At 40.6% G+C, this 23133-nt stretch overlaps 1 protein-coding gene across 1 annotated transcript in view; it reads right to left on the minus strand.

Annotated features, from left to right (window-relative positions):
• Positions 1 to 23015, minus strand: part of flt1 (fms related receptor tyrosine kinase 1) — a 37091-nt gene extending 14076 nt beyond the window's left edge. The window contains exons 1-11 of the mRNA XM_042510881.1: positions 22763 to 23015; positions 19763 to 19859; positions 18046 to 18251; positions 15276 to 15400; positions 10920 to 11085; positions 10668 to 10804; positions 9393 to 9564; positions 9063 to 9180; positions 8580 to 8749; positions 8336 to 8483; positions 1032 to 1155 (exon numbers count right to left, since the gene is read on the minus strand). Coding sequence (XP_042366815.1) covers positions 1032 to 1155; positions 8336 to 8483; positions 8580 to 8749; positions 9063 to 9180; positions 9393 to 9564; positions 10668 to 10804; positions 10920 to 11085; positions 15276 to 15400; positions 18046 to 18251; positions 19763 to 19859; positions 22763 to 22820 — 1521 coding nt within the window. The 5' untranslated portion in view covers positions 22821 to 23015. The remainder of the gene's footprint in view (positions 1 to 1031; positions 1156 to 8335; positions 8484 to 8579; positions 8750 to 9062; positions 9181 to 9392; positions 9565 to 10667; positions 10805 to 10919; positions 11086 to 15275; positions 15401 to 18045; positions 18252 to 19762; positions 19860 to 22762) is intronic.
• Positions 23016 to 23133: the final 118 nt, after the last annotated feature.

Consider the following 23133-nt stretch of genomic DNA (forward strand, 5'->3'; position numbering starts at 1 on the left):
TCCTGCCCACTTCCAACACAGTAGAGAACTTAACATGCAAGCTGTCGATAAGTATTAATAAAGATGCGTATCTGTGAATGTGTATGTGTGAGGGGGAAGTGAAAAAAAGAAGGGCAGTGAGAGCAGAAATAATCCTGTGAGTGAAATTATAAAGAGAACTATACAATGAAGTTGCAAGCAGCAACCTCTGGGGCAACTTGCATTATCAAAAACTACACTTCCTCTAATGGCCGCTTTAGGCTGGCTCCATAGACAGCCATGTTAAAATGACCAAATTTACAGTAAACAAAAACAAACAAACAAATAACGGTTGTGGACTCTTTTGCTAATTTTAATATTCATGATGACTTTATGGGGGTGAATTTATAAACTCACCTGTTAACATTTTTATTGAGGGATAACCCTCTGAAACTTGGAGGCTCATTGCCAATGAGCAACTTAACAAGACATTGCCCAAAAAATGAGCAAGTACTAAACAAGCAATAAAGTTACCTGAAAAGTTCTGAAAATTATTATTATTATTATTATTATTATTATTATTATTACATTTATTATTATTATTATTATTATTATTATTATTATTATTATTATTATCATTATATGTAGATTTTTCTGTAACATAATTTTAAATATAAAATTATACTTATTATAAGAATAGTTTCCTGATATTTAAAAAAAAAAAAAAATAGGGAAAAACATGTCATGAATGCTAAAATTAGCTACAGAGACTTTTTCTATGGGGATATACTCTGTTTTGGAGCCAGCCTTAACTGGCCATGTGATGAACTGCAGTTTTTGGCAGTTCAGCATGGACCTCATTTTTCAGCTCCAGTGGTTGCTTCTTGATATTTTTGATCTCCATCAAAAAAATCTGTTAATAATTGCAATTCAAATAGTTTTTGCAGGACAAACTGCAAGATGTTTGTGTGTGTGTGTGTGTTTTTTTAATCCAGTTTTCAATAGTAAGTAAAAATCCTGCTACAAACACATCATGGCTCTTCTGTCAGTGTGTATTTCAGTGTTTTACCTACCTTTTTCTTCCCTTGAAGTACTTCCTGTCTGTGCGTAATACTCAGGATGTGGTTGCTTGTGGACGTGGTGGGGACTCTCTCAGTCACAGGGCTCCATAGCGAGGAGGACGCTGGACATACACACCTTGAAGAAGGAAGAGGAGGAGGAGGAAGAGGATGAGGAAGAGATAGGGACAGGGACTCAGCTGTGTTGACACAAGTCATTCTATGCTGCGTCCAGGTGTGTGGGTGTGTTTTTCTCAGCTGTGCTCGGCAGGAGGAAGACCAGAACATCAGGCGAACGCCTTGATCATTGCTGCTTGATGTTATCTTCACCCTCATTCACAAAATCATCATAACCAAACTATTTTTTTATTAATAGCATCACGTCCTCTCACTCTGTCCTGCTGGTTGACAATAGTGGATCTTTGGGGTGCTATGTAATGCTGGATTGTTCATCCATGGAGGATGCAGAGGTGGTATTGTAATCCTGTAGATCAACTTCCTTCCATTCTTAACAAATCATCCCACATTTCCAGGACATGAGTTCCTGTCCCTCTCAATGACTCTCACAAGTCTAAATCCATCGATTACACACTGGTGGGGCTGTGGGAACAGGAGCTTATGTAGGCTGCTTTATGCTTTACATATGCTCCTATGATGAAAAACTGTGAAATCATACAGGAGCTTCGGTTTGGGGCCTAAAACACACAATGGTTGATCAGTTAATTTCAGAGGGAGAAGGTGTATATTTAATCTACTTCTCCATGTCTCGTAATAGTAATTGCTGAACAGCTTGTATTACATTACGGAATTTCAGCTTGATTTGGTAATTTATCAGTTAAGTTAGAAATCACAAATAACTGGTCAACACAGCATTTGAAGTGATGGGGTGAGGGTGTGTCTCCTCCCCCCCCAAAATCTTTCTTTGAAAAGACTATAGTTGAAAAAGGCAGAATTATCCTGTATTCAGAATAGACACTCCCTCCATTAGGTAGACACTGTAAGCCTCTATTACAGGTTGAGATACCTGAATAGGAATTGAAAACTCTTTAATTCCTCTATCAGTGTATCTCCTAAACTAAGGACAAAAGGATGGTGCAGAATGACAGGTAGTGCTGCATGTATTGCATGTATATGCACTTATGTGTGCCTTGTCTGTACTATGCACTTTACTTCTGTTTTTGCATTATATATGTATTTAGATGTGGGAATCGTTATGTCATGGACAGATTTCTCCCTCTTGAATGATGTAAAGTATTCACACAAAATAAAATTCTCAAAAGTAGGCCATAGACTGTGCATTACAGAGGCGCTATTCTTTTTTGCACACCAAAAATTAAAGATATTTGAAAGAGTTTACTGGAAATGCACTATGAAAGCATTTCCTAAAAAAAGAAGAAACTCAGAAGAAGATTACTAAATGATGTTATGTTGGGCTTGATACAAAAATAAAACAATAAATGGCAGGGTATCATCTCTGCATCGCAGAGTGGATACATTTTTGTGGCAGACTGAAATGTAGTCAGAAACAAGCACTTTAACTTTTGCTGGCAAAATAGTAACTTCTCCATATTCACCAGTTAGGTTATTTGGCATGTCCTTGCAAAATCCTTGATAGTAGGGCATAATTTGTGAATTAGAGGGATATATTTTATAGCAGGTTAAAAAGAAAATCGAAAAGTTTCCCCCTTTAACTTTTGCTGCTCCACATTCACCAAAGTCATAAGACACCATCTGAAGGTTGAACGAAATAAAATATTGCTGTGCGTTATCAAGAAGATGATGTCAGACTAAAAATGCAGTCTGAAGAGACTTTGTATCCCCCTGTAAAGTTTGTGAGGAAAGTAGAAACTTCATGTTTACTAAGCTAATTAGGCATGTTCTGAGGTACACACACACACACACACACACACACACACACACACACACACACACACCTTAATCACTTATGAAAAGCCCAACATAGATGCAATGCGTTGTAATTATGATGATTATTCTGATGATTAAATTTTAACAGGAGCGTTAATCGTTATCTAAAATGCCAATCTATTCCTTAATCTATCTATCCATCTATCTATCTCATAACCAGACAGATTTCATAATCAAAAGAATGCAGCTTCATTATTTAGACATTAACCATCATCCTCACTGTAAACCATCATTTCCACAGTGTTCACTGATCCTCTGCCTGTTTATGGATGTGTCACTGCACCTCTCACTCCCTGTCTCTGTCTGTATCCTTTTCTGTCTGTCCCGAGCTCCTCCCTGAGCTTGGTTCCTCTCTGCTCCCTGATTGCTCTTCCTCTTGGCATGTAGTGTGCGACTGCACAAACGACCCACCCTGTGCATGACACCACGGACCAGACAGACACATGCTTACATGCACACACACTCATGGCCATCACACAGGCACAGATTACACCAGGGCACACTCCCATGCTTCCCAGGAAAAACCTTCCCACTCAAAGTTGCACTCACACACACAAATAGTATTAGTTGGATGGATGTGAGGGCATAAACGTGGTTAGAAACATTAAACGAACACACATACACACAGCCACATTCACGCAGTGTGTGCCTGCGAACAGGGTGAGCAGCAGCTGCTTGGAAATATGAATGAGTTGTGTATCAGTGGGGGTCATCTCCTGCCTTTTTCTTCCTGTCTTGTTTTACTGCCTAAAATACGCTTTTACCGCTGTCTCTGTCCGTTCCTGTCTCAAACCCAAAATAACCACACTGCTGTATAAACCAAATATAAGCAAAGTTTAATGCAAAAACACAAACAACTGATATAACGCTTCAATACAGATTTATACAAAGTTGGCAAATATTGTCATTCATCATATGTAAGTTAGTTGTATAAAATTATTAAATATTAGATTCATATATTACTCATAGAACATCTGTATACAAGGAATGAATCACATTGGGAAACACCCGTAGAAAGGGACATAAACACTCACACACACTGACATTCCTGCACAATACGTACACTCATACTTAATACACACACACACACACACACACACACACACACACACACACACACACACACACACACACGCATGAATGGACTTTACTACTACACTTATGGCACTCATACATTTAGATTTTAATTAACTTTCAATACAAGACACAGGGCTGTTATACTGACATCTTTAGACAAACAAGACATTTTGACATGGGATGACACTGGACGACACAATATGACAGAGGGTTGGTCATAGTCTCTGGTCCGTGCAGACTTCCTACATGGTAGGCATCCGCTGACCGTCAGTCTTTATATAGAGAACTGTAGGCATCCCATAGTGAACAACACAAAGCTTGTCCTCTCTCCTGTTTTGCCCGTCCAAGGTGAGCACATTTGACCTTCTACCAGTGGCTAAAAAAATCGGAAACGGAAACTCACAGCTTTTGTGGATGTCAGAATCAGATTAGGGCTTGGGACAGGCACGGTTCATGCGCCCATTATAGTACCACTCTAGGACACAAAAAAATAAGCAAAGCAGCTCCAGAAATGTGGCTGGTGGATGAATGGAATTGCACTTCTTCTGGCTCAAAATGTCTGTGAAATGTAAAAAGCATAAAACTACAGGATGGCTGGGTGCGGGGGATGCCTTAAATTGGGAAAATGAAGGAAATAAATAAATAATCAGTAAAGCAGGTGTCCTTATATCCTTAGTGATGTGACTTATTTTCCTCTTTTTCTCCTGGTCTTCACTGCTCAGCAGTGTTCCAAGTCACTTTCCTCCTTTTCCACACCAGTTTAGCAAGCGCAGGATCATCACATGGGATCACTGGGAATGTCACTGAGGGTTCTGGCTGCTGTGGAGGAGCGCTGATGAGTGTGTGGAGGTGGTGGTGGTGGTGGTGGTGGAGGGGATGGAATCCGATGGGGAGTTCTTGATGCTCGGTTGGGGTCATGGGCCGGGGGGAGGGGGTGGGGGGCAGAGGAGCTGGGGGAAGGGGTGTGTGGGGGAGGTGGAGGGGGCTCTCAAGAATAGATCAAGCTCTTGAGGAAGCGGACTGTGCCACGTTTGAAGACGAAGGGACAATCACGCTGCTGGGAAGCGTCTCGCGTCGGAGAGGAAGCCAAACAACGAGAGGAAAAGCGCTCTGATTTTCGCACAGGAAGCCCAGTGCGCCTCCTGCCCGAGCCAGATAAGAGCGCTGTGGTTCCCAGGGCCAGACCCAGGAGTGGGCCCAGGACCCGGGCGCGAGGCCCCCCATCAGCCTGGCCCAGCCTGGTCCACTGTCCATGGGCTTCCTCCGGCGCGGCGTCAGGCTCGCGGTGCAGCCGGGCTGCAAAGAACAAGGGCCTGGTGAGGATCCAGCCAAAAACTAACTAAAGAGACATACTCAATGCAAACACTGAAGCAGAACCAGAACAGAGCTTTACAAAGGACCTTAAATTATCCAGTGAAGAAGTCAGATGGAATCTGCTGAACCTTTACTGTGCAATTATATTTTAGCTCTTATAAGCAGCCTCTGTGATTTCGAAAAATCTACTGGACTATTTTGTTGTTAAATGCCTTTGTTCCATGTTTGCTTTCTTATATACCAAATTGTGTTATTACTTATAGACTAAAACATCAAATAAAACTTGAAATTTTACTTACAAACCAATCAGAATCTACATTTTTAAGCAACAAATTAGGGTTAGGGTTAGGGTACCTTACCCCGACATCAAGAGAAAGATTATTGTTAACCATAATGACTGAAATGTGACCAAGTTGAACACTGTTGTGTTGTGCGTGTAGGTTCTGTGTATTAAATTGCACAAATATTACATCACACTGAAATTCGCAGGTGCTTTGATGCTGTCAACTTGTATGTAAAAAAATATTTAAAAAACAATAGGTTTACAAAAAGTAAAAAACGAACATAAAACTTTAAAAGGTTAATTATAATTACAATAATAATCATTTTAAATAATTATTAGAAATATAGTTTTCTAGGTTATTAACTTCTGATATTTCTCTCTCGCTCTCGCTCTCTCTTTTAAAACTAATTTTCAGGTTATTTTTATTTTACCTTTCCCCAGTTTCTTGCAATTTTTCTCTTGCGAAGTTGCTCAATGTCTTTTTAGACATGTTTTCAAAAGAAATTGTTTCAGCAATTGTTCAGGTTTTAAAGGTTTAAATATATGGCTTTGGTATCTAAACACAGCACAAGAAAACTGATGTAATTCCAGGTTTTATAGGGTAAATGAATTTCAGATACTTTAGCTTCACCAGCCGGTCAAACAAGTGTTTATGTACATTATGTAGATTACACTTGGCACAGACAGACGGATGAAACCACACTGGAGGTAGCTCGGCATGGCGCCATGTGAGAGTGCCGGTGTTAAGGGTCAAGTACACTGATGATGTCAGTGCGTCTCAGAGGGGGAATAGAGTATGGGCGGCTGCTGTGGTGCTCTCAGGTAATACTTAACCTCTCTGACTTGGTCATAAGCAACACAATAAGTGTCTGACCTCCAAGAACAACTCAATCAATGTTTCTGCCAAGCGCCTGCTTGAGCACTCGTGTGTGTTGACTAAATGACTGTCCCCCGGCATCACTGGGTTGGGCCATTTCTCATGAGAACTTTATATATAGTGTGTGTGTGTCAGATATAAGAAAAGGCATCACAGGATGCGGTGTGCAATCACAATAATAAACAGGCCTCTTACCCTGCGTCCTGGACAGGAAATTCATTAAATCATAGCGTTTGATTTGGAAACCAACAAATCGTGACTGAGAGCACGGAACTGGCTTCTATTGAAGTGTGTTTTTTTTCTCTGTCCTTTTAAGTCTGAGATACACTGTGTACGGTGTCTGTGAATGTACCAGGCGCACACACACACACACACCCACACATTCTGCAACACACACACACACACAAGCTACGCATTTGTGTACACTTAAACAAACACATGAAGAAGGAAACACGGACAGTAAAAGAACAAACATATGGGGAAAGAGTTGCACAAGCAAGCAAACAGATAAACGCTGATATGATGAGACACATACACATGAATATGGCCGCAAACACACACGATTAAACACACACACACACACACACACACACACACACACACACACACACACCACCACCACCACCACCAAATAATATAAAACAAACAAGATATAACATAATTGTAACATCATGACACTGATATTATTTTTAGCCTTTGCAGCCAATATATGCACAAAATATACAAACTATACGACTATATGATATGAACTAAAAACAGCAACAACATGTCATTAGATGAATTTTACTATTTATAGCTTACTATAATTTTTGCTGTTTCATTTGTTACACTGTATTAAAGGTCCAGTGTGTAGGATTAAGGGGGATATACTAAAAGAAATGGAAAACAATATAAGTATGTTTTCTTTTTTATATAATTACCCCAAAATTAGAATCATCATGTTTTTATCTTAAAATGAGCCATTGATATCTACAGGTCCTTGGGAGGAGCAGGCCCTCATCGATGGAGATATTGCACGTTTATGTGTCTACAGTACCTAACATTGGACAAACCAAACACTGGCTCTAGATAGGGCCATTTGCATTTTGAAGTTGACCAATAAAGTTAGCAGCCAATTAGTTGGCAAAAATCAGGTTCACAAAAACACAGATTTTTTAACCTGAAACTACTTTATTCAGTGTATTAACAATTTAAATGACTGGATCCAGGGTGCCCAGGAGCTCAGTTGGTAGAGCAGGTGACCCATGTACAGAGGCTATGTCCTCACCACAGCCCCGCAAAAAAATAGTATTTACTGGATCTGTTTGTTTTGGAGAGAAAGAGACTTCCATGGATAATTCAGTTCATGGTAAAAACCACCTGAATGTCTGAATCTTAATGTATCAGAGAAAAAAAATGCAAGCACACATTAGCAGGTGCAGGGCTTGTGGTTTATCTGTGACATGCCGAACAGCACTGGAAAAACCCTGATTTGTAATGTGGAGCTGCTATAACATTTTACCAGTGTAAATCATCTGGTCCATTTGTTCTGCAGAGGAGGAGACCTCTGCAAATAATTCAGCTGTCGGTAAAAACTTTCTGAGCTAAAAAACATGAAAGGAATTTTAACCAAAAGAAGTTTCAGCTGGTTACAAATTGCAGTCGTCACCACTCTGCCTAAATCTTACACATTGCTCATTTAAGTTGATTGAAATGAAATACTGCTATTTTGAAATATTTCTAGATTTTTATACTATTAAATAATTAACCTAACTTACTGCAGCTGGAGGAATTTTCAATGATTTACTGGCAAGAGTTTAATGTGCACAAATTGTGCTGCAGTAAGTCTTTTAGGCTACTTACAGGCCTTTGGACGGGCAGGGATGCCAGAGCCACTGGATGTGTGGAGGAGGGATCCCGTGAGATGTGCAGTGAAGGGCTTGTCTGCTCCCCCGTGGCACTGAGCCCGGGTCCTGCAACGACACTGCCTTCTCCCCTATCTGAGGACTCACTGTCAAACAACAAGCAAACACAAAAGTTTAAACATTGAGGGAAGCCTAAGACGGAGCTAAATGTTAATTGATTGGTAAAGAATTTAATGTCTCACCATTGACCACAAGTGTGAGCGTGAGATTCTGGTAGAGTCCATGTTCTTGGATTCGTACCAGGACGGTATACTTCCCAGCATCCTCCTCTGCCACATCCCGGATTACCAGGGAGCTCCCATCCATGTGGTATCTGGAGCATTGCTCTGCTGCCACCATGCCATCCTTCAACCTGTCAGGAAAAAAAAAAGCTGTGTATTGCATGATTGCCAATAGTAACGAAAGTTTTGAGGAGGAAAACCACTAAGAAGACTAAAATTAGAGTTCACTAGTATCATTTCGATGACTAAATGTCTTTTGCAATACTTGGCACCTAAAGCAAACATCATTCTCAGAATTTTCAAGGGAAAAGGCTTTGAGGAAGTGTGCTAGCTAGAAAAAGAAATAGGTTTTAATAAACATTAAGACAGGGAAGCAAAAAAACTAAAGCCAAAATAAAGGGATTTGGATGATGGTGATTCCAAGGAAACAAGGGGACCTCTTACCAGATGACTTCAGGAGCGGGGAATGCTCGTAGTTTTGGAGAGATTTTGTAAGATTTCTGTCCTGCCTGTACCTCCATCACAGACTCATGTCTGGGCTTGAGCCGAATAAACGGACGGTCTACAATTAGAAAAACACATGCACATATTTGTGTAAGAAAGCAAATGGAAAAGTTTAGCATTATTGTGACCTTCATCCAACACACCCAGACAAAAAGATAAGCTGATCACCATCAGAGGGAAACTAGCTTTAAAAATATCAATGAGTAATCTGGTCATATGAATCCGGTTGAATCATCTAAATTTCAGGCAGTTTCGGAGGAAGACACTCACCATACACAGTGACAGTGACTTTCTGTTGTTTTGTGTTTTCCCCGCTGGTCACACGGCAAGTGTAGAGGCCTCGGTCTGAACGCTGAAGCTTTGGGATGGTCAGAATATTGTAGAACAACATGTGCGTTCTGTGTTTCAGTAGCCTCTTTGAAGTAGAGCTGGTGTTGTTATTCTGAAGGTGGAGAGGAAGATACAGCCACAGAGTTTACACTGGAGGCTCACCTTTGTTTTCTTGAAACTTTGTTTTAAAACCTGTGAATCAAAATACTGGTGCTTCCTTGATTGAATTTCTGACAGTTACATTTGTTCTTTTAAATATTTATTTTTTTACTTAAGGAATGTCGTGACCGTTCTCTGATAACGCATACTTTCTAAAAGGTTTAAAAGTTTTAATTAAATGCAATAAAAGTAACTTATTATTTCTTTATAGACCAGTAATCAACTTCTGGATTGTCAGGTTGTGAAAGCATAACCTTAAATCATAATTTAAATAATCTTTTTCATTTAACTTTGTTATTCCAGGAACTATTTTCTTTCCAGTTAACTACACCTGCAAACACAATCATTGAGCAGGAGGAAGCGTGCAACTGCAGCTAGCTTACCAAGCACCAGTGAGCTAGCTGATGTTGCACCTCAGCCAAGGAGGACGCCGTTAATGTTTACATCTCATGCTGTCATGAGCATGAGTCTCTCGTCGATGAATAGATGCACGCTTCTTTCTGCATGGTGATATGGTTGGCAGGTTTCATTTTGGTAGAGAAAAAATAGTTCCTGCATGAAACTGCTCACAATAAGGTGTGTGGATTATCTTGAGTAACCAGGTCATGATTTCTGGAAAGAGGCATTGCTGTTGAGTTAATCAATTTTTTTTTTGCACTTTAAGCACCGCAAGACGAGTGCCATCTAGTTCCATTATATTGGAGAGAATGCAGACATCTCTACAGCTGATATCTCCAACACTCTGCAACTTACACCAAAACAATGTCGATAGATAAATAGCACTACAGGTAAGAGGAAAAAGTATGTGTGGTTTTTCATTCCACCTGAGATTACAACAATTGCAATGTAAAAAATATAGTTGGTTTGAAGTGTCATGATTAATCTTTGTATCTACTTTTAAAAATCAATGAATAACTAGTCTGTCCATTTAAGTCAGATCTGCAGGTTAACGGAATGAAAAACTCCTGCTCGGTCTCCTTCAAAGGTCATTTAACATTTAAACCTGTTCTCTTCTGGTTCATACAAAGTCTCCACGGACTTTAAAGCAGCTCTGACCTTTCCAGGGTAGTCCCAGGTGATGTTGACTCTGGTGTTCAACTCCCCAGTGGCAGTGCAGTTCAAGACCAGTCTCTCCCCCTTCAGGGCCTGCACAGGTCCACTGCTGTTCAGATACACCTCCATGATTTTACTTACTGTGACAAGAAAGACAAAAAATATAGAAAATATATTTAAAAAATATACGTACATACTTATACGTTAAGGTACAATTTGATTCGTATCTATGAAAGGAATTCCTGCAGTGCTGACCTGGTCTGTGCACAAAGTATATACGTGACTTGTGTGTGACACCGTCAGTGATTGTCTGGCAATAGAAGAGACCAATGTAATAGAAGGTGGGGGTTCGGATGGTGAAGCCCTGCTTGCTGTTCCAAATGATGTTCCTCTGATCTGGACTCAGGCTGTGACTGGGGAACTGTGGGAGGAGAGGACAACACCCATTAAATGTCTGACGGTAGCACAACCATGACAACAGCTGCAATGACACATTTTGAGCACAACTGAAATCTCATGTACAAGTGGAGAGATGAGGGGATTGCAGCAACAGAAAAACATCACAATGACTTATTTGATATTTAAAGCATAAAGCACTGCAAATAAGGAAGGAACATGATCACATAATGTGCAACATCCTGTTAAAACTGTAATGATACACAGGAGGAAACTATACTTTGTCATTTGCTTTCGATTTACTTTCAGAGTGAAAGTCACGTCTCCTTTTTGGAACTTTCTCATGTCTTATTCAAGGTCAAGACTCAAGTCTAAAGTCCTTATACCAGAAATTACAACAGGTAAATACTGCCATCGTTAACTTTTATTATCTACATTTTTTTCCTCTTAAAACTCAGGTCTCTTCAACCTAATCAAATTTGTTCTCTTTCAGCTTCAGGTTTTTCTAGAATCGCTTGTTTGCAATCACGTGTCTATTATATTGTGCAAAATTCAGATGGAGGGCAGAGAGTGATAAATCCATAAACAGTGTGAATTGGAAATAAAGGGTCGTGACAACATAGAAGGATTAAAGGAACCTGCAGGAAGCAGATACTGTCTCATCAGAGGCTTATGTTGGATGTAATTCATACAAAATTATGAAAAGTGATTTTTCCCACAACTTAACCAATTTGCTCTGTGGACACCACCTTTATTAAAAATTACCTCATCCTCCAGGCCTCATAGTAATGTATCACAGAGAGCCAATAAAAGCAGACAAGAGTCTAGTTGACCCTAATTATTTAAAGTGCAGTTGGGTCCACAACTAAAAGGACGAGTACAGGAGCTTGAGAATAACTATGTTTTATATTTCAAGTGTGTACATGGGTAACATTGCAACATTAGCTACTTAGCGACTCCTGGCTGAAGATGGAGGCTTTTAATAAAGGTTTGTCAGTGAGTTTTTTCTTTTTTTACTTCTCCCCTTAACATCCAGCTACCTTCAGGACTAACATGACCCTTGTTTTTTTTTTTTCAATTTGCTGGATTGGAACAGCAACAATCATAGGCATTTGAGCAGACTTGGCAATCTGGACAATGCACTGATGTATGATGTCATACTCAAAGAAGCAATTGGGTTTGATTTTTGGCAAATTGGATCTCAAATCTGAGTTTTGGGGGTTTTATTGTCGCTTTTAATGATAAAATAGCCACAGGTGCCTTCTAAAAAGCTGATGCTCATAGATTAAACATTGTCAAAAGAAGCCTGAAATGATGCTGCCTGTATTCTCACACTGCTGGTTTTATAATTCTTGGCTACCTTGGCGAGGACACTTGTGTAACAGGGTAACCTTGTTGTTTTCTTCGAGGCAGCCTCAAGGAAATGTTTACTAGAGTTTCTGTGACACAGTGGAAGCCTCCCACCCACTCTCAAGGGAACAGGTAGACCCCCCCGCCGCTAACATCACACCCACCACCCCCAGTGTGAACTGGCTGATATCCCCCCTCCCAGAGTGAGGCGACCCTCTCAGACGCCACTGTGCTCCTCCTCCTCCTCCTTTCTTAGTCCTGTAAAGTAGATGCTTCTCCCTCACTGACGCCCCAGCTAAGAGCCCTACATGCCCCCTCTGCCCCTCTTACCCCCATCCTCCAAACCTACATGAAGAGTACATGAAGGTGAAGAAACAGGAGGAGGAGCGAAGGAGCCCGAGGAGTCAGGATATGAGAAACGTGACTCAAGTCCATCTGCTCGCATCCTGTTACTACAGGATATAGACATTTTGACTGGAACCCCAGGTCGACCCCGTCATCCCGGACCTCCGGGACCTCCTGGTCACTTTCACAGTGAGAGCAAGAGAGCAGAGCCTCCTGAGTATTGTTCCCACTGACAAGGGTCATATTAGAGATCCGGGCAAAGTGCATAATCCCTCCAGGAAAAAAACACTCCAGGGGCTGTGACAGTGAGCGGAGTTCTGGTTCAGAGCGGCCAGCGGCCAGGTTAGAGGAGGGAGATGAAGGAAGAGGAGAGCTATTTTTAGTAATTACCTTAGTGCTTCCAGGCATTTGTTTGGAGATAGACGCAGGACAAAAACATGTGTGTGTGTGTGTGTGTGTGTGTGTGTGTGTGTGTGTGTGTGCGCGTGTGTGTGTGTGTGTTGGAGTTCAGACATGTCTGTTTCAGGATCAGTTTCATACTTTTGGAGAACTAGTACAACATGTCATGCAGGGGATGTTTTGCACTTCCCGGATCCAAAATTCTCAAGTTCCCTACATGTCTCCTGGTTGCATCATTCTTCTTGTTTTTTTTTTGGTTTTTTTTGTCTTTTTTTTTTTTTTTCAATTATATGGATTGCCATGAAATTTACTTAAAAAGTTCATGTCTACCTCAGGAATGAATGAATGAATCATGAATTTTGATAACTTTGGTGATCCTAAGACTTTTCATCATCCTAAAGTTTAAATAAAAGTATATGAAAATGTTGGGAAAAAATTTGGACATTAAAACATGGCCATTAGCAGAACTGCAGATAATGGCACTTCTGCGATGGCTTCAGCCTCGGGGGTTTCTGTTGGGTTCAAATGTGGAGAATCTTCTGGCTCAGAATTTTTGCCTGATGTGGAAGCTGTTGAGTCTCTCTTCTTGCGGTTTTTCTTGCATTTTTGTGTGATACATTGCTTGGTGGCTGGAAAACAACTACCAACAATGCCACCCCATCCAGGGGTGGGCTATGAGCCATCTGACTGCACGCCAGACCCGGTGTCGCCACTTTCCACAGCAACAAACTCAATGTGGAATATTTGACATGGCTGAAGACTTGGAAAATCACTGGTGTAGTTTCCACTGCCAGTCATCTTTATGTTTTGTTCATATGATATACTAAAATATCCTAGTTGGTAGCTTGTTGGCTAGTTAGCTAGTTCGCTAGTTCAGATTATTCTGTGTGTTTTCAGACCTTCACTGTCCCTCGAGAGGAAATTTAATTTGCAGTAGAGGGCAAAAAACCTCAACAAAGACGACATGCAAGAGAAAATGGGACATTAATCATGACAGTTAAAGCAAACAACCAAATAAATAAGATGTATTAAATCATTAAAAGTATCAAACCATAAAGTGGTAGCTTTGATAAAGTGCCACTGAGCAGTGCAGTCAATGTTTTGTGCAAATGAAGCACATTTATTGGAACAACAAACCTTTTACTTTTAACCCGCGCAGACCTGTATTATCCACCCAGAAAGGAGAAGAACTAATTGCTCCATGTGCGGGTGGTCAGAGCTGGCAAATATTAGTGGTGCCTTCCGCAAAATGTGTCTCTCATCTTGTAAAGACAGCTAACTCTATTGTATCAATACTACAATAAGCTTCCTACTGTGACGCACAAGGCGTGATATGGATGATCAGTGTTCGTGATTAAAGGGAATTTATTGTACTTTGATCTGTTGGAGCCAACAGTGGCTGTCTCTGCTTCCCCCACAAACCACCTGCTTAAAGCATCAGTTGGAGGAAATTGGCAGCCAGGATTCCTACTACAAGAGGTGGAGGGTGAGATGTGGGAAGTGGTGCTGGCCAGGGGCCAAAGGGGCACTCCAGACCCCGTGTCCCGTCTCCAGAGGTAGAAACAATGCCAACAGGACGCCATGGGCGCCGCTCCATCGGAAAGAGCCAGTAAATAAAGGGGCATCTTTGACAAGGAGGTTTTTCTTGCAGATTTAAGCCACCAGATGTTATTTTTTTCATTCACAGGTAAAAAATATCCATACACTCATACCAAAACAGACAAACATGCAGACAGCAGGCACTCTAAATGCTCCTTTTTGCACTTGGTAACACTGTCCGCTCGCCTCCTCACTCAGCACTCAAGCACCAACACTCACAACCATATCCGCACACACTTTCACACATATCCGCAGACGGACAAACAAACGGACACACACGCCACTGTGTAATGGCTGCCAAGATAAGAACAATGTGGCGAATGATCTGGAGAGGGGGAAACAACGGGATGGTGCACTGTGTGCATATGTGAACCCCGGTGGAAAAATATTTGAAGTGATGATGTGCAGAGATGTGAGAGGTGTGACTGAACAAGGATGCTCATTAGATCCTGCCACAGAGCTGAATTCTGCACCAAACGTGAATTAAAAGATTATCAATTCATTCATATTTCCTACACTGACCTTGACCAGCGTAGTGGTGATGTTGGGGTGCGTGACCCGGCAGGGGATGACCAGCGGCTGCTTCTCCTTCATGTACAACACATCTGGGCTCATTCCCGGATGTTCCACAAATGGCTGCTGGCTGTCTGAAACCCAAACACTGCGGTCAGGGACACATATAGCGCAGGTAATAAACATGTCAAATAAATGCATGAAAAAAAATTCTCTCTTGGTCACATATCAATATTACATAGATGAGAGTATATAACCAAGTGCACAGTTTATATGTTTAGTTCACAAAAGAAAAACATATTTTCTCGCTTACCTCTTGGGACTCAGCTCTATATTTACTTTAGGGCTGCAACTCATTATACTCATGATCAAACAATGTGCAGATTACCATCCTGATTATTAGTTTCTGCTGTAGTATCAAAAGACTGAAAAAACACCCATCGTGCCTTCTTAGAGCCCAAGCTGACATCCTCAAATGTCTTACAACTATAGACTGTCAAAACAATGGATGTAGATACTGTGAGTTTCATCTCAGAGCAAAAAGTTTGGTTGAAACTTTTGACAAGGACACAGTTTAAGAAAAAATATTGTGCTTTGTATTTCCTTTATCATGTGATCAATTAACTCCCCAACACTGTATTGGACTGAAGACAGATACCTCAGAGTCAAATATCTCAAAACATGGACTAATAAAGACTGAATACAAAAACTTGTTGCATTATGCATTTATTTCAAGTAGCTCAGAGTACTGTAATGCTTTTTTCACTAGTCGTCTTGAAGAACCCATTCATGTTTTACAGTCTCTTAAATCCTCTGCTCCCGATTATTACACCAAAAAGCATAGGGGATGCAAGCATTTCTAAATAATAAAACAAAATATATCCAGCACTTCTGTAACAAACTGTAATGTTTCACGTTTTATTCTTAATATGCCTTCCTTGTTTTTTCCCCCATACATTTTATATTTCTAGTGGGCCTGTTCTTGCTATGTGCTGCCTTTTCCATGTTATACATGCGATTGCTACGCTTTATTGTGCAGTATTTGCCTTTGTTTTAAAGTGCTTGTTTTTATTTTCTTCTTTCTTCTCATTATAGTAAATCACTTTGAGCTACATCACCTGTATGAAAGGTATCTATTTAAATAAATGTGATTATTATTAAAATAAAATGTAAAAAAAACTCAGTAAGTTTGGTTCTTGGAAAGTATTGTTCGTGCAAAAGTAAAAAAATAACTTTTATTTCTAATAGATACATTTTATTTGTGTCATTTACAAGAAGCACTCTGTTTTACTGTCTTATCTTTTACTACTTTTTTTTCTTTTTAACCACAAAAATAAAGTTGGCGGTACCTTTTTTCATGTCTGAGTGCTGTTTGCAGATATCCCTTTCATTTTCAGGGTTAACAAACTCATGTAGCCTGAGAGGCAAAACCCAGGGAAAAAGAGTGGCAAGGCATTTTAACAAAAGTGAGAGGAATTTGTTTTTCTCTCCCCAGAGGAAATTACCTTGTTGACTGAGTGAGAAAACATGTTTTTCTATCATTTTCTGTGAAATGAGCCTTTAATTTCATGCACACACAGAGGAAAGAAAACAATCACCTGCCTCTATGCACAAACACACAAACAAACACTCCCAAGTATCAATCTCAGCAATAAACAAAAACAAACAGACACACACTCCTAAACATACTCCACACCCATTCACTGAATACCCATTCAGCAAATGACTGCCTGTAGTCAACAATAAACACACAGATTGTTTAGAAGCAATCAAACGGCCTCTCTGAGCTTTCTCCTCCCAGCTCGACTACTGTAATAGTCCTGCACCATTGAAAAAGTGTGGGTGTTGCTCGCTGTATTGTTTGTTACCGTAGGGTGTTATTCAAGGAAAGCAAATCTCTGAACATTCGAACAAAAGTACCCAAAGGACTAGCGGACCGAGGGCTTCCTTCTCATGCTTTGATTCCTAATAGAGGACTCAGGGAGGGAGGCAACGTCTGAGCAGAGCCGCAGGCCAAGTCTGAGGCTTAATGGACATGGTGACCTGAGCGATTGATGGCCCCCGAGGGTCCTGTTGGCCAAACAGTAGCGTGCCCTGTGACCCTGGCCTCCAGCCCAGCTCCGTGCCCGGCCCGGCCCCGATCAGCGTCAGCCTCCAGGACAGGGAGGAGCCAGCCGGGTAGACATCATGCCTCCTCTACCCCATGATACCACTGAGCCACTGGCCTTCATCTTATCCCTCTCAACTCCTCTCTCTCTCACACACACACACACACACACACCTCCCCGCCGCCACCTTGTAGAGACACATCCCCTCCCAGCACACCCCCTTCAAGCCCTTCCCCTCCTCCCCCAAGCACAGGATGCTTCAAGCAAGGCTGAGGCGAGCAGATAAGGCTGATGCCCTGGGAAACTCTGCCCAGGCCTGAGCCTTTCAGCAGCTGGGCTATTCCTGGCCTCGAGGTAGCACGTAAACGAAAGTAAAAAAGGGTTTATATATAGACAACAGGGAGGTAGACCCAGGCTGAGAAAAGAGAGGCAGGGGAGGAGGGGGATGAAACTGTGCCAGAGTCATCTAGAAGGATGTGTTGTTGGGACAAACAGTGTTTAGATATAATTGGCTCTCTGGCATTGGTCTGTATTTAGCACCCACCACATCCTGTTTAACCTGGGGATATAAACAATAAGCATGACAGGGTAAGGGGCTGCTCTGTGAGTGCAGCCAGAAAAAAAGACAGAAAAGAAGTTGAGCTCTTGGATCTCAGGCAGTAGTGTCTTACCTGCGACATAGACATAGATGGAGGTCTGTTTTCGGGTTCGTTGCCGGTATCTACAGTGGAACAGGCCAGTATGCTGTGTCTGGGTGCTGCTGACCGTCACTTTACTGCAGTACTGCTGGCTTGTCCTGCCGCAGCGAGACTCCTCTATTCGCACCTGATCTCTGTTCACACCTGATGGGATTGCCCAGGTCAGCTCCCAGCGACCCCTGTCAACAGGTACAAGGGGTTAAAGTTTGCTTAGAAAACGCTTTGTATGTGCATTCACCTTCAACTGTATTATAAGAACTATATCTCTTTATCTACTGATTGTTTAGGCATATTGAATTGACGGGGGGGATAGGAAGACTAAGGTGCACAACCAAGTGATGTGGCAACTTTCCAGGCCTTTGTGCACAATGCAAAAGACGTGAAGACGTCATTTTCTCATGCACTGAGCTCTCACTAGGGCTACTATGACAAGCATAAAGCCTTGTCTTTGTTTAAGAAATTTAAGTCCCATTTGGTGACCTAATGAAATGCTATAAAGGGCTTTAATAACCTCAAATCCTTTGTGTTTAAGCTTTTTCTGATTTTGTCATGTTTTTTTGCATTGAACCTGGAAAATTAGGGTAAAACTATTGAGTACAAATACTAAAACCCAAACTCTGCATAGAGCACATATTTTGAGGTATTGTTTAAACTTGTACTGCCCTGATGAAACTTGTAAAACGTGTTATAGGGAGCAACATATTTCTGACAAAAACTCTGGAGAACAATAACTGCCATGACAGAGCCAGAGGCTAGCAGAGGTTGTACCAAGTCATTGCAAGTGACAAATAAGTCTCAAGTCTTTGCTCTTGAGCCCAAACTCAAGTCACAAGTCCTAAATTTTGATTTTCAATTCCTAAACAAGCCATAAAATGTGCTTTAAACCAACTATCATGTCATTTTCAGTGTAACAATATATTAAATTCACAAAAATCCTGAATTCTTTTTAAAAATTTGCATTTGTTGAAAGTTTGTTTGGAGTCGTATCTCCATCTGTAATTTTTGACACGCACATTTTGCAAACTGAAAGTTACTTTTTGTTGATATTTTTGCACCCTAATGAAATTATCTTTGGTATAACTTTTCCTACTGGCATCTAGAAATGTAACGTTAGTCCTTCATGGTTCTCTCCTGCAACTTGAGAGGATGCTGTTGGAGGGGTTCAAACAAATTGATGGAATGGAATTATGTGTCGTCTTGCTGGAAATGAACAGTGTTGATGTTAGTTGATTCAGGAAATGAAGAAAAATTAACTTATTCGTGGTACACTTTTTAAACAACATACTTTTAAATGTTTGGGCTTGGTGGTAAGTAAGTCAAGTTGCAAGTCTCTTGATTTTGTCAAGTCAAGTCAAAAGTAATCAAATTTGTGACTGAAGTCTGACTCAAGTACCAGTAATTTCTTCAGGAATATCTTTGCGGAACAAAGTCGGTGAGATTGAAAAGTCAGTAAATTGTGTCTACATCAACTTGGTGTCTCAAAAAAATGATTAATTACAAACTAATGAGTGCCTTGGTGGTGATTGGTGGACAATAATTTCTTCAGGTAATATTGAGTAATAAAGGCTTAAAGATGAGTATGTTTGAAGTTGTTTGCTTTGATTGACAGGCATCAATGATGGCGATTGTCATGCAACATTGTTGCCCAAATTAAGGTTTTCTTGCGTGGATCTGTCTACCTGAAACTCACCTGCAGTTGAGCAGTAGTGTCTGGTTGATGTCAAGGACCAGCTGCTGGGCTTTCACGTCCAGAATAGGGACGCTGTACTTCCCCCTTTGTTCTTTGTCTGCAGAGGCAGAAGAAAGGACAACAATCAGAGGTTTTCTGTAGTCACAGCAACATCCCAGAACTCCATCGCTGATAAACTGCATTGCATAATTGTAGTATGTATTCTTTAAGGACATCTGAGCAGGAGGTTTACTTTCTGGGGCTGGAGTCCTGGGACACCATTGAAATGTTCTGCTTATTAATAAACTTACATGGAAAAATAGTTCATGTTATTATTTTTAGTTCTAATCTTAGGTTTAGGATACATGAATGAGATAGTCTAGGTCCCTTTGTGTTGACCCAGATCTACATGAGACCACTTTCCAAGGAAATCCTGGAAGACAAAACACTTTACAACCCATAAATATTGTGGATAGTTCCTGTAAGCTCTGTCAATTACAAACCGGACTAAACCGGACTCATGACTGATTGCAGAACCGGTCTGTGTGAGTCCCGGCTCTACAGCACGCACTCCAGCCAGGCTACGGTATCTGTGACCCTCGGCACATCTCCTCGTTCAGGCCACTTGACAACTTGTGTGGAAATGCGTAAGCAGTGTCCCTCTTGTTTATCAAATAAAGGCATTTCTCCACTCCATCGTTGAGGTTTATTAATGAGAGATAAAGATGACTGCCTGTCCACCCTTCCTTCCTCCCAACAACAGCGGAAACATCATTCAGGGAAGTCCGTCCTTCACAGTGACTGCTCCTTACAGAGTGCACAACACACAGTTGAAAAAACTCCTCACAACACAACTGTATCACTGCTACAGCAGTAGTTCAATCACTTGTACAGCAGCGAGTTAGTTTATCACTTAAGTGTATTATTACCATTCATTGTCAGCATCATTGTTCCCAGTGGATGCCCCATTCAGCAGATCTAGCATTACTCACACTGCCTTCACTTCCTAAACTATTTCCTTGTGTTTCACAGAAACACACACACACACGGCAGGGTGAAGGAAGATGACGGAGAAATAAGGATGTCCCCCAGGCCTTTTCAACAGGCTGTGAAGTGTCCAAAAGCACCACTTCCAAATAAGTCAGTGCTGTTTTCCTGCTACTTCATCCAAGGAAAATCAAAAGAAAATCATCACATTTCCAACCACAGAAATGTGAAACGCCCATCATGTGGCATTATTTTTTTTGTGGGAGGTTTCCAGACGTACACACGTCACTATCAGAGTTCAATTACTGCTTTGGCGTTATCAGGAACTTTGGAAGAAACATGTGATGACACTGATGTTAGTGATTCAAGGGGATAACAATGATTATTGTTCATACTTAACTGATATTTTACACTGACTAAACACAGACCTCAAGACCCTTTTGTTCTGAAATTGAAGGCATCTATTGTCAAAGGCTTTCAATGATGGAAAACTCTGCAGAAAATGTATCCGATTTGTGCAGTTCGATGTGATTGAGCAACAAGTGAGCCAAAAAATTACTGTAATAATAATTAAAATGTTATAAATTGACTATATGGATGTATTGTATTTATAGGTTAATTGACACTTTAGGAGTGGATTTTTAAATTTCATTTAATTGCTCAGTAACTTTATGTTGTAGTTCATTCTATTTAATTATTATTTATTTGACTCATTTACATAGATTTTTTGCTTTTATGAGCAGGTAGGGCATTGCTGAGGTAGAGGGGGCTACAACCGTTTAAAAAGAACAGCATGAATCTGTAATCAAATCTGCAGATTGTTTTGTAAAATTTGGTTAAAAAAAATGTTTCTTGGAAAAAAAATCAAGATATTCTATCAGACATTATTAGCATTTTCACTAAACATAATAAAATATATTATATCTCAACATGATAGTGGGATGGATAAAAATAAAGATTAATATTCATATAGGTGTGTGAAATGATTATTATGATATCAGATGCATGTTTTTAAATGAGACTCTTCTGACATGCAGTTATTATTAGGATAAAATCATTATTGTACTAATTTTGGATTGTATCTAAAATTATTTGTTAGGAAAAAAGTAATAACTAAATTTAAAGTTATTGTTCCTATTATCTTTCCAAATTACACTATTAGGCTTTAAAGTTGTTCCCCAATTGCTGATTTGGCCAGTCAGCAGGAGAAAATTAATGATTAGTGCAATTTAGTTTTTGAAAAACTGGATGAAACACAACAGATGAAACACAAAAAAAACACAAAAAAAAACCAAGTATTTTAACATAAATTAACAGTTGGTTAGGGCATATATTGTGTTAAATAACAGATAATCTGTATTTACTATGGAAAAAAAATATTAGGTTGTGCATAATAAAATCTTAACAAAAAAAACTCATCAGTCTCAGGAAACAACGCCCTGCGTGTGTCCATTCAGCCGGGGCCAAATGTACAAGGAGCCGGGCCACAGAGGTCCGCATTATCCAAACAAGTGTCCCGCAGGATAGCGCTTATCTCCCTCACCGCACTCGGCGCTAATAGAGATTTACAGGCTCAATAGCCTCAGACTCATGAGCGCACCGACGACTTAATTGCGCAATAAATGAGCAGCCGCACCACAGTGCGCCACAATGAAGAGGCACATCTGTGCGTCTTTTGTTTTCTTTCAAACTAAAGACTGAATTGTTCAGCTTTAGTGATGGAAATGACTCTGCTTTAAAAGCGCTTTAAGATTTCTTATGACCCTGTAGGACCCTCAAGCTTTATGGGGAAACAATATCCAGAATAAAAGTCGTGCGTAAAATACAAATTTCTTCAGGCTACCACAAGTTTGCATTCAGTTTACTACTAAATCGTTTGAGCAAAAGTAAAAAAAATACTCAAATATGAACTTTAAGCAGCTAAATAAGTTACCAACACCAGCTCAGATGGTTACAGCAGATGCTCTGTGCAACATTTAGCGACATTACTTCAAAACGTGTTACTTACACTAACACAGTAAACGTGTTACTCACCTTTTGCAAGAACACCATACAATCCACATAGCAGGCAGATGAAAATATAATTCATCATCTCTGGTGACTCCGGTTTTCAAATATAAAATATGAAATGAGTTTTATTCCTGATGTTTTCACCTCTCCAGAGCGGACTCAACACAGCGCAGCGCACTTGGATGTGGCGCTCAGCGCTGATGGTCAGTGAACAGAGATGGTTTTGCTTTCCTGAGGATAGCTGCGGGAGATCACGCAACAGGACACCACGCTTGAACTCCAGTGCAACTTTTTCCCATCGTTTCGGACACTAGCGAGGATTTATACAGTTCCCACAGTGCAGCCACCGGATAGCGGACTTCCGTGACGTCCATTGACACACCCAAGGCGCGTAA

This window comes from Plectropomus leopardus, chromosome 21 (assembly GCF_008729295.1).
Source record: "Plectropomus leopardus isolate mb chromosome 21, YSFRI_Pleo_2.0, whole genome shotgun sequence".
Lineage (NCBI taxonomy): Eukaryota > Metazoa > Chordata > Actinopteri > Perciformes > Serranidae > Plectropomus > Plectropomus leopardus.